Consider the following 12,369-nt stretch of genomic DNA (forward strand, 5'->3'; position numbering starts at 1 on the left):
TACGTTGTACAACACACGTTGTCATTTGACGCTTATTTACAAATACAAACAATGGAAAATCCTGGATGAAATGTAACAATATTATGAAAAGGGAAGTCGCTACTCACCATACAGCAGAGATGCTGAGTTGCAGATAGGCACAACAAAAAGACTGTCATACAGTAAGCTTTCGGCCAACAAGACCTTTGTCAAAAACAAACGACAGACGCACCCACACACTCGCAAACGCAACTCACACATACATGACTGCAGTCACTGGCAGCTGAAGCCACACTCAGTGAAGCAGTGTTGCTTCAGCTGCCAGAGACTGCAGTCATGTATGTGTGAGTTGCGTTTGCGAGTGTGTGGGTGCGTCTGTCGTTTGTTTTTGACAAAGGTCTTGTTGGCCGAAAGCTTATCGTATGACAGTCTTTTTGTTGTGCCTATCTGCAACTCAGCATCTCTGCTGTATGGTGAGAAGCAACTTTCCTTTCCATAATATTGTTTACAAATAAGTTATAGTTGTCACAGTTGAACTCACTGTTTCAAGGATATTACGAATAAGAAATTTCGCAGTAGAGCATCGCTCTTACAGTAAAACTTGAAGACGTGATGTTTCCCACAAGTGAGCCATCTTTATGCACTGGTACACTGTACGAAATAACGGTTGCTAGCCGCCTTCCAATGTAAACAACCCTGAACTACACATATTGTGGAAATCCGACGCAAACCGACATTAAAATTAAACAGAGTCTGCCTGAAAAAAATTACTATTCAATAAATCAAATTAAAAACTGTTTCAAAAGTAACGAGAATATAATTTTTATGTCCTTACTACAGCTTAAAAACAGTGCAGATTAAAGATAGTCATTGAGCGCAACTAGATTTTGGACGATAACGAGGGAGGGGGAGGGGGTATGGGGGAACGGGGATAAAGAGCGCAGTAGGCTCAGATGAATTAAAGCAATCCCCCGAAAATATCTTTTAGAAACGAAGGAACTATACCCCTCCTACTCTTCACAAACCGTTACCTATCGTTCCGCATCTGAAATTGTTTTCATAATTGAATGTCGCCTGGGCACTAATGAGACAAATTTGAGCAAACTGTTAATGACATGCAACCATCGCCGTTTGAGCGACATTTTTGTTTATCAGCTCGATTTTTGGGCAACACAGACAAATCCAAGTGTACCGGTATTTTTAAACAGTGATGCTAATTTAATGTCTTTGTTATGATGTTCACACCTCCGCTGCCTTGTGAAATACTGAAATATTGCAACCACTAAGTCCTGTCAGTTTGCAAATAACTGCTCTAGATTGATAATTAGACCGTGTATATTTTTGACTTGCCACAACGCTAGTGGATGAATCAAAATGGTTTTCTTCTTCTTTCTTGTAACAATAAACGAAAGCACTTACATTAAATTCAACTGCAAGCAAGAACTGAACTGATCAGCAAAACAACAACGGAGTTCAAGTAAGGACAACAATGTACAGTAGTTGGTTTTTGCTTAAATACGGGTGGACGACAGCCGATAATACTAGCGATAGCTTAAATCTATCAGTGGCCTGATTGACTCGATAGCGCGTATCCCTTTTTCGTCGTATGACTCAAAATCAAAATATCTTTTAATTTCACTGTATGGCAGCTATGTCATGTGTAATTTGATTTAGGTGATGGAGGTGTCCGGTTCTCACGAACCAGCGCTTTGGCTATGTCCTTGACCCATGTCGCAGATATTATTCTCTTCCGCAAATCATTTGTCAGAATTCAGAGTACTGATGTTAGGGGAATTCCTGTGGCTTCAGAGAGTACTCACAAGTCGCACTTCGATCTCCTCCAGAGCATGAGCCACAAGTTTCACACTTCATTCATCTGTTGACGTTTTCGCGACCACCACGAAAACGATGAACCCAACGTGAAATTGTACTACGGTCAACTGTAAACTCACCACGAACTTCACCTAGCGCACTGTGGATTTTTTCGGGTTTTTACCGCGTTAAGTTTCGAGCTTGGTGAACGACCTCTGGTCACAGTACCCGAAGCCCATGCAAGGTCCATTTACACCTCTTGTCAATTGTACGTTATTGTACACAGCGAGAAAACAGAGAAACGTGATTCTTCCATCAAGCTCCCAACTGCATCTAACGTAATGTTCATTGTTGTTGCATCTAACAATCCACAGTAATATCGACCGGAGCATTATTTATCAAATGCCCCTCATAGTTGGTGGCGGCCTTTGCTGAAGCACTCCTCAACATGGAAATTTGTCGCTAAGTAATCAGTCTTTCAACGCAATTATGGTAGCAAAACCTAACTTCTTTCGTACGTTTGTAATAATTACGTGAAGTGAGAACCTACTTTGATTAGAAGCTCTTCGAAGCACACTGAACGTGACTGTGAGACGATGTCCTGCCTTCTTGGAGTGACTATGCGTAACTGAGGAGATGTCGAGTGATACCTGTACGCTGTTACCGTACGATTGCAGCACTGTACTGACTCACAAACTGAAGTTGCCGTCTTTCCCGCGCTTGCCGTCATGCCCACCCCTTCCCCTACATATTCCCTTGAGCACCACACAAATATGAACTTTATCTAATGATGTAAGGTAACAGTGACAAATGTTGAAGAGGCAACACATGTTGATTAATTCGTTAGTACTAGAGGAAAATACATAACATAATTACAAATAAATGTCCATTTGTATGATGAAGAAGACTTGGGCGCCTACCACACGCATCCATATCACTAATGTAGACCGAAAATTAATTTCTAAATAAAAGAGAAACTAGTAATAATAAAAAATGAGGTCTTAGGATTTTGTGGTGCACTAACTCTCACGAATTGCTTAGTCTAAACACAGTCTTGTTCCAGGCACTATTGGGATCACCCTGAACAGCCAGGGCTACGAGGCAGCCACAAACTCTACAGCGGATGAGGAGGCAGTTGAGAGGAGTCTCCAGTTCCAGGTAATTTCCATGAATAAATTGATCAACGCAGGCACAGAGATGTAATTGCAACACATCGTGTTAGCAAGAGTGGAGCTCACGTTAAAAGACGCAAAAATATTCTGTGGATATCTGCTATTGCTCCACCAACGAATTTAATTCAATGAAGCACTGTCCTTTGGTGAGTATCATTCAAGGCTCGTAAATAAATGGTGAAAACAGTACATACAATACTATAACGAATATTATAAGTGGTTAAAAATACACTGAAGAGCCAGAGAAACTGGTACACCTGCCTAATATCGGATAGAGCCCCCGTGAACAGGCCCAAGTGCCGCAACACGACGCGACACAGACTCGACTAATGTCTGAAGCAGTGCTGGAGGGAACTGACACCATGAATCCTGCAGGGTTGTCCATAAATCCATAAGAGTACGAGGGAGTTGTAATTTCCCCCCTACTTCCTAATTCCAGCTGTTGTCCACAATAAGCAAAGTCCTTTCTCAAAAATTTGAGAAGAGCGAAGATTACAACACACTTCCTAGTTCACTTACATTTTCGTGTAGAGTTGTCTTCAGTTCTTCTTGTCTACGGGTCTGATTCTTGAAGCTGAAATTCTCACATTTTAGGTCCTCGTGGCTGAATTGATCAAAATAAATTTGAAGATTGTTTTCGCTGAATCTTTATTGTTACGATAATTTTCTTTGTCACATTTTAGTATATCATACAGTCCCTTGAATATTCACATTAACAAACCGAAATAACATTGTTCGTTCAAAATACAAAATTACGTCCAATCGCATCAGAGGCATACTTACTACTTACCTCACTTAGCAGAGATACAATAATCCAAAGGATTTACAAGTTTTCTTGAAAAATTAATTTCTATAAGTTTCGATTATTATGTCATAAATGAATCCAGAGACAGGCATAGTCAACATACTAGATTGTGAAATTAATAATAGAAATTTTGCGTGTGCCAAATAATTCCTAATTTCAAATGCTTCTAAAAAAATAATTTTAACTGTATATTCAGTGTTAGTGCTTATCGATTGTAACGTCGAAAATAAAGTAATTCCTTTTCATAAATTTTAGCATGAAATGTAACATATTTTGTATAAAATTGTATGAAAGTTTTTAGAAAAGCAGCTGAGATAATATTGACTTGTCCAAAATTCGAAAAATACTACTGGTATCGACAACTACTCTTAAGGGAAAATAATGCTAGAGGAGGATGTCCCGTTACAGGGTGGAGGTCTCTTCTGAACAGCGAGTTGCAAGGCATCCCAGATATGCTCAATAATACTCATGTCTGGGGAGTTCAGTGTCCAGCGGAAGTGTGTAAATTCAGAAAAGTGTTCCTTGAACCCCTCTGTAGCAATTCTGGACGTGTGGGTATCAAATTGTTCTGCTGGAATTGCCCACGTTCGTCGGAATGCACAAGAGACATGAATGGATGCAGGTGATCGGACATGATGCTTACGTACGTGTCACCTGTCAGAGTCGTATGTAGACGTATGATGGGTGCGATATCGCTCCAACTGCATAGCCCCACACCATTACAGGGCCTACACCAGCTTCAACAGTCCCTTGCTTACATGCGGAGTCGGTGGATTCATGAGATTGTCTCCATGCCCGTACACGTCCATCCGCTCGATGCAATTTGAAACGGGATTCGTCCGACCAGGCAATATGTGCCGTGCAGTCATCAAGGGTACATGACTGGGCCTTCGGCTCCGAAAGCCCATATCGATGATGTTTCGTTGAATGGTTCGCACAGTGACACTTGCTGAAGACCCACAACTGAAATGTGCAGCAATTTGAGGAAGGGTTGCACTTCTGTCACGTTGGACGCTTCTCTTCAGTCATCGTTGGTCCCGTTTTTGCAGGATCTTTTTCCGGCTGCAGCGATTTGATCTTTTACCGGATTCCTCATATTCACGGTACTTTCGTGAAATGCTCGTACGGAAAAATCTCCACTTCATCGCTACCTAGGAGATGCTGTGTGCCGTCGCTCACGCGCCGACTATAACACCGCGTTCAAACTCACTTGTATCTTGACAACCTTCCATTGTAGCATCAGTAACCGATCTAACAACTGCACCAGACACTTACTGTCTTATATAGGCGTTGCCGGCCGCAGCGCCATATTCTGCCTGTTTATATACTCTGTATTTGTATACACATGGCTACACCAGTTTCTTTGGCGCTTCAGTGTAGATGAGACATAAGCACATTTTATCTTTTTTCGTCAACTGCATGACAGAATTTGCAAGAAGTCTAAGTTATGTTACAGAACATGAATTACTTCGGTGTTATTACGAATTAATTTTTAATGACATTTATAGAGGACTCAATACAACACATGAGAAAAAAATACTTCTATCGTGTTCACCCTTGTATTTGCTTTTAAAAACCTTCAGTAACTAACAGAACACTTGCTTTAATGGTCCTGTTACGCTTATAATATTACCTTCAATTGTAATTCCAATTAGAACGGGGGATTATATAAGTAATTAACTGTTGTTACTTGCTTTACTACTTCTATATCTGAAGGAAGTAATCAACTCCAGTAACTAGTTATGAAGGTTACTAATGTTCAGGTTATGCGAAATTAAATTATTATTAGTTGAACTGAGTTAAAATTGAAAATACAGATTCCGTTCAGTGTCTGCTCTGGATTAGACTCTCTCCTGCATTTCGTTGAAAATTCAATAGTCCGTGCCGAGAATTAGCGATCTCGTTGTGTAAAAGCAACTGAAGATCTACGCCGGTCTTCTGTAAATTGCTAGCACTATTTATGACTTTGTGTAGAAGTTTCGGGAACTGATCCAGTTATCATTTGTTTCGATGATGCGTAGCAGTACAGCAGATTACTTCAAGACCGTGATGCAGACTCGTCAACAAAAATCACGAACCCAATGTCCGAAGGTCCTCCAGAAGCCTTTCGCAGAAGTTCACTCTTGGAAATACACCGTTTATGAAATGAAACTTATTTAAATTCCTTTTCAGCACTGTATTATATCGTTGAGGAAAATTACAGCCTCTTCTCTTCAGTACCTTTAACATGTTCCTCGAAATAGCAAAGTAAAATAAAAATGCCTTTAATGGCGGACAACAATGAGTTACAATTCTGTTCAAGATTTGTACAAATCTGTTCGCGATCGCATATTGTAATAGAGTGTATCATCTATCTCTGCTTTTAGCTTTAGATTTAGCTCTGACTTAGAACACGACAAGTAATGCCATCACGGCGGAGATGCGTACTGATATTCTCTTAGTGATATTTGTGTGGAAAAATACAAATATCTGGTTAAATAACGTATCTGTGTCTTCACTCCACGAAGTTTTGGCCCAATGGAGATCTCGGCTTCCTGTTACTTGATTTCACTGCTTCTCGCCGGCAAGGAATCTCTTGGCTCACTGAGAAGAATCTCAAGTGGCGGTAGCTACTCGTAGTCTAGCCTAGGGGAATTTGTTTTTTTTTTTTAAAGACACCACATGAGCAGTACAACTTGCACAGGCTGTCGAGACATAATAGCCTCTCTAGCCTACCAAGAAAAACAGAAAATATTCATGCCGGCTACCGGATCGTGGCTGCTGTGGGCGACTCTTACTAGGAAGGGGGACACGGAGCCTATAGATGCAGCCAGCCCCTCATGGAGACATGGGTTGATACAAAGGAGGTCCCAGTGGCTGTCCTATTAAGTCTATATTCAGCTCAATGTCCCTCCAGAAAATCTTTAAAATGATTTTAAATTACTTCAGAACTAAAGAACTGATGAAATAACATTTTCCCAGAGACACGTGAGTCTCAACTTTATCTTTGATAAGGACAGAAGTTGAAGTAATGAATTGAAACCTGTGCCTTAGCCTAGACTTTAACCCAGGCCTCCTGCTTACTAGGCAAATGTGCTAATCACTGCTTCATTGCAGCACTGTGGCTGCCTCACCTGCACACAGTAATCTAGTTCAATCCCTTCCCGAACACAAACTTCAGTTCACACTTTCAGCCCTGTTTCCCCTTCTCAGATCGTCATTATTGCCAAAACTCTACGAAATTGGAACTGAAGATTGTGTTAGGGTGAGCACTGAACTTACGTAGGCCACGCAGTTGTAACAGCCACGGTACCATGGTGCTGTAATTGTTAGCACATGTTCCTAGGAAGATGGCGACCTGGGTTCAAGTCCAGGCCATGGCACAAATTTTTATTCGTTGCTGCAGCTTTTATCCTTACTTCAAAACTATTTCTTAGTAATGAAATCTAGGAAGTACTTCGTTTCCCTTGAAGCAAGGAAAGCATGTTACACAGTCGTTGCGGAAATGATGGTAATTGCGTACATCATTCTGTTTCGAACTCGATTGGATCTACGGGATTAAAAAAAATGCGAAGTGGAGACTAACATCATGTCAAAGTAAACTTTAGCTCGTTTTACTGAGGAAACAGATGTACCTGTTCAATGAGGTGTCGTCGAGTTTCAGGCGTTCGTCTCAATAATACCGAAAACGTGCCTTTAACAAAGGCACAGATACTACTTCCCTTCATTCGTAGGGCCTGTACCGTGGAGCTGCTGCCCATTATCCAAGGGATGCAACTGTAGGCAACAGTTGGAGAATAACCTCTTATTTTATGCACTAAAGAAATTCCTAAACACTGTATGTGTCTTAGTTACGTAATCTGTGGTCTTTGTTAAGTTACTGTTGAAACATTTAGTGGTCAAATACAATATAGCAGTTTCAGCTAGTAGGTAAGTAAGACAGTAAAGTAGTGAATGCGACTTTTTTTGTGATCAATACTTGCAACTGTACTCCAACACATCTTCGGAAATTGTCTGCATTGTAAGAAACACGGCTTGGAAGAAGTTACTTGGGTTTGTTAATGAGGGATTGGACCCCCAATTTTCCCTAATACAGTTGCGATTCTTCTTGGGATACAGGCATATAATGACTGTATAATCTTCAGCGGAATGTTATGCTACTCTTCGATCAGGACCTCTTCCAACTCCTGTAGTGAAGAGGGAGGTGGAAATCTGCTCCGGACTCTGCGCTCCAATACCGCCCACAACGGTTCGATAATGTTCAAGTCCGGGGACTGTGCTGGCCAGGGAGGACACTGCAGTTCAGTTGCATGCTCTTCATACCACGGTTGTACTGTCCTGGGTGTGTGAATGGGTGCATTATCGTCCTGAAATATGGCATCATTGTTTGGGAACAACACTTGAATCATGGGGTGCACCAGGTCATCAAAAATGTTCACATAAACGTTGGCCGTAACACGGCCTTTGAGAGTAATGATGGGACCAGCAGAATAACATGCTATGGCTGCCCGCACCACCTCACTTCCCCCTCCATGTTTATCCGTTGGAATCAAGCAATCTGGATTGTAGGCATCTTTTGGCGTTCTCCAGACGTAAACCCGGCCCGATGCTGGAAATAACGAAAACGTTGACTCGTCGGACCACATAACGTGCATCCACTGATCAGCAGTTCAGGATTTATGCTCCTGACACCATGTTTTACGCTTCATTGCGTTGGTTGTCGTCATTAATGATTTCCGTATAACAACTCGTCCACGAATATTCGATTTATGAAGTTCTCGGCGGACAGATACGGGGTCTCGAGGATGACTATTGAGCTCTGCAGTCACTGTTGCCGCCGTAGTTTTGTGTTGTTTTGACACAAGTCATGTTAGCGTATGACGATCTCTGTCATTTAGTTTTGATTTGCGCCCACTATTACGTTTACACGATGATGTCTTTCCATGTTCTGTGTAGGCTGTCATGGGTGTTGAAACAGTTGCTCTTGAGACATTCAATAAATTGGTTGTCTTGGTTACTGACGCTCCAGCTAATCGGGACCCCACAAAGTGCCCTCTCTGGAACTCTGTTCGGTCTTTCATTGCACGCCGACCTCGGCCTGTGAATTCAAGTATGAAGTATGCGTTACTCGTCCATCGCAACACGTGCCTTACCTGCGTTGTTGACCGTCAAACACAGTCATCCCATTACTACAACTGTTGACATTATTTTGCCTATCGCCTGTAAGTGCATTATGAATATCATACTTAAATGCTCGAATAATGCCTTGAAAAAGTCTTATAAACTGTATCGTTGGAAGAAGTTTACTTCTTCCTCAAAGTGTGGCATAGTTTAAGAGTTGTAAAGGGCTCTTAACTATTTCGCACCTCAAGCCCATATCTAATCATGGAAATGAGCTAATATGGACAAAAATATTGATACTTTGTAAGAACGCGGCTTATACACTCCTGGAAATTGAAATAAGAACACCGTGAATTCATTGTCCCAGGAAGGGGAAACTTTTTGACACATTCCTGGGGTCAGATACATCACATGATCACACTGACAGAACCACAGGCACACAGACACAGGCAACAGAGCATGCACAATGTCGGCACTAGTACAGTGTATATCCACCTTTCACAGCAATGCAGGCTGCTATTCTCCCATGGAGACGATCATATAGATGCTGGATGTAGTCCTGTGGAACGGCTTGCCATGCCATTTCCACCTGGCGCCTCAGTTGGACCAGCGTTCGTGCTGGACGTGCAGACCGCGTGAGACGACGCTTCATCCAGTCCCAAACATGCTCAATGGGGGACAGATCCGGAGATCTTGCTGGCCAGGGTAGTTGACTTACACCTTCTAGAGCACGTTGGGTGGCACGGGATTCATGCGGACGTGCATTGTCCTGTTGGAACAGCAAGTTCCCTTGCCGGTCTAGGAATGGTAGAACGATGGTTTCGATGACGGTTTGGATGTACCGTGCACTATTCAGTGTCCCCTCGACGATCACCAGTGGTGTACGGCCAGTGTAGGAGATCGCTCCCCACACCATGATGCCGGGTGTTGGCCCTGTGTGCCTCGGTCGTATGCAGTCCTGATTGTGGCGCTCACCTGCACGGCGCCAAACACGCATACGACCATCATTGGCACCAAGGCAGAAGCGACTCTCATCGCTGACGACGACACGTCTCTATTCGTCCCTCCATTCACGCCTGTCGCGACACCACTGGAGGCGGGCTGCACGATGTTGGGGCGTGAGCGGAAGACGGCCTAACGGTGTGCGGGACCGTAGCCCAGCTTCATGGAGACGGTTGCGAATGGTCCTCGCCGATACCCCAGGAGCAACAGTGTCTCTAATTTGCTGGGAAGTGGCGGTGCGGTCCCCTACGGCACTGCGTAGGATCCTACGGTCTTGGCGTGCATCCGTGCGTCGCTGCGGTCCGGTCCCAGGTCGACGGGCACGTGCACCTTCCGCCGACCACTGGCGACAACATCGATGTACTGTGGAGACCTCACGCCCCACGTGTTGAGCAATTCGGCGGTACGTCCACCCGGCCTCCCGCATGCCCACTATACGCCCTCGCTCAAAGTCCGTCAACTGCACATACGGTTCACGTCCACGCTGTCGCGGCATGCTACCAGTGTTAAAGACTGCGATGGAGCTCCGTATGCCACGGCAAACTGGCTGACACTGACGGCGGCGGTGCACAAATGCTGCGCAGCTAGCGCCATTCGACGGCCAACACCGCGGTTCCTGGTGTGTCCGCTGTGCCGTGCGTGTGATCATTGCTTGTACAGCCCTCTCGCAGTGTCCGGATCAAGTATGGTGGGTCTGACACACCGGTGTCAATGTGTTCTTTTTTCCATTTCCAGGAGTGTATTTCGCACCTCAAGCCCATATCTAATCAGGGAAATGAGCTAATACGGACAAAAATATTGATACTTTGTAAGAACGTGGCTTATAGTTATTACTGCCACTTGCTGACATAAATCTGGTTACATTGAGTACTAACTGTATTGGAAAGTCATTTCCTCAGATCGCAAAAGTTTTAGTCGTCGTTACCTCATACACAACAATGCATAGCGGCGACTACGATATGTGAGGGAAAATACTTCCAATAGAAGGTTTCGGTATCAGCATTGACGCTATGATGGAACATAAATTTCCGTAATACATCTTTAAAGGACAATCCAACATTGTGCAGTATTTGTTGCGTTCGTGTGCCTGCGATGTGATTCACGATTCAGTGTGCTCGGCGTGTTTCAAAATGTATCTTCTGGCGTCATGCCCGTAGATCAGACATTCCGAGTCATGGTGTTTGCGACACAATAAACGTACCCAGAAATCAGATGTTCAGGTATTTAGTTAACGTTTAGAATATTCAGCTTCGGAGGCAGGAAATGGTCAAGAGTGTTTCTAAAATTTATAGACACCACTGAAAAGGAAAATGGTTCCAAATGTGACACTGGTATCGCTACATGGATATCAGTCTCTAGTCGTCAAGTACCCAGTGAACACTAACAGAGTCCTCTCCCCCCGACTGCAGCTCGGCCTGTACGCGCACCCCATCTTCAGCCGGGACGGCGACTACCCGGCTGTGGTGCGGCAGCGGGTGGACGCCAACAGCCGGGCCGAGGGGAGGCCCCGCTCACGGCTGCCAACCTTCACACAGGACCAAGTCGACTACATTAAAGGTAAGAGATTTCGAAGCTGTGTCTTTTGAGACTATGACCTAGTCCTGCTTTTTTTTTATTACAGCACTGAAGTGTGCTACGTCCAATAGATACTTCATCATTCAAGGATTTTTCGAAACACTCACAAATGTTCTGTCTCAAGTGTCCTTCCTTTACACATGAAACGAGCCATCAACACAGCGATTATTAACACATTTGGACGTTTCCTGAACCTGGACTGATATTTTAGAAGCACACGTGAACGTGTTCAGAAGCTTTTTTGGAGAACCTGTGTTACTGCATTTGCACCTGTTAGACCACCACAAATCAAAATCAGTCTTGACAAAGAGCTTAAACCAAACTCTCACTGTCTCTTAAGAGTTTTGCCCTAAATCATAGTTACATACTGGATTAATTCTCCGAGTCGATTTCGTGAAAAATGCTTGTGTGAAAGAGTTATGTAGGTTGCCCAAAAACATTTTACAGGTTTCACCCTTTCATATTTACTGGCATCCTGTGACTGGTGAAAACGCTACAGAAAACATCAGTTTCTATGATGGCAACGATCTGCCGAGAGTGTGAAGGCCAACTCGGTGGGCGAAAATACAGTTGATGGCGAAATTATGGCTGTAAGTAAACAGCTCAAATCAATACCGAGAAAAATAGAAGCAACAATGTACAAAACGGTAGATAAATCAACAATTCTAGTTAATGCGAATTCGTTTTCTTATTCCATTACTAACGTGTCCTCGCAGATACGTATGGTTGAAAACCTTACCAACCGGAACAGAGGCTACCAATTATCAACACATGGAATCGCACCTTTTCTACCATTTGCGTTTAGCAAAGATGACAGAGTGCGCAGAGAATTACGTTGAGCAACAGCCCGTATGAAAACTGAGATTCGAATTTCAGCCATCGAGGGCGCCGTCAGCTAACCGTGTGTAGACCATCTACACCATC

At 43.5% G+C, this 12,369-nt stretch overlaps 1 protein-coding gene across 3 annotated transcripts in view; it reads left to right on the forward strand.

Moving 5' to 3' along the window:
* LOC126094949 (myrosinase 1-like) overlaps positions 1-12,369 on the forward strand; it is a 180,430-nt gene that overhangs the window by 87,278 nt on the left and 80,783 nt on the right. For 2 of the 3 annotated variants that reach the window (XM_049909602.1, XM_049909603.1), the window contains 2 exons: positions 2,855-2,949; positions 11,280-11,427. The exons of the other annotated variant lie outside the window; for it this stretch is intronic. In XM_049909602.1, coding sequence (XP_049765559.1) covers positions 2,855-2,949; positions 11,280-11,427 — 243 coding nt within the window. The remainder of the gene's footprint in view (positions 1-2,854; positions 2,950-11,279; positions 11,428-12,369) is intronic. 3 annotated transcript variants of the gene reach the window in all.

The sequence above is a fragment of the Schistocerca cancellata genome, chromosome 8, assembly GCF_023864275.1.
Source record: "Schistocerca cancellata isolate TAMUIC-IGC-003103 chromosome 8, iqSchCanc2.1, whole genome shotgun sequence".
In the NCBI taxonomy this organism is placed as follows: domain Eukaryota; kingdom Metazoa; phylum Arthropoda; class Insecta; order Orthoptera; family Acrididae; genus Schistocerca; species Schistocerca cancellata.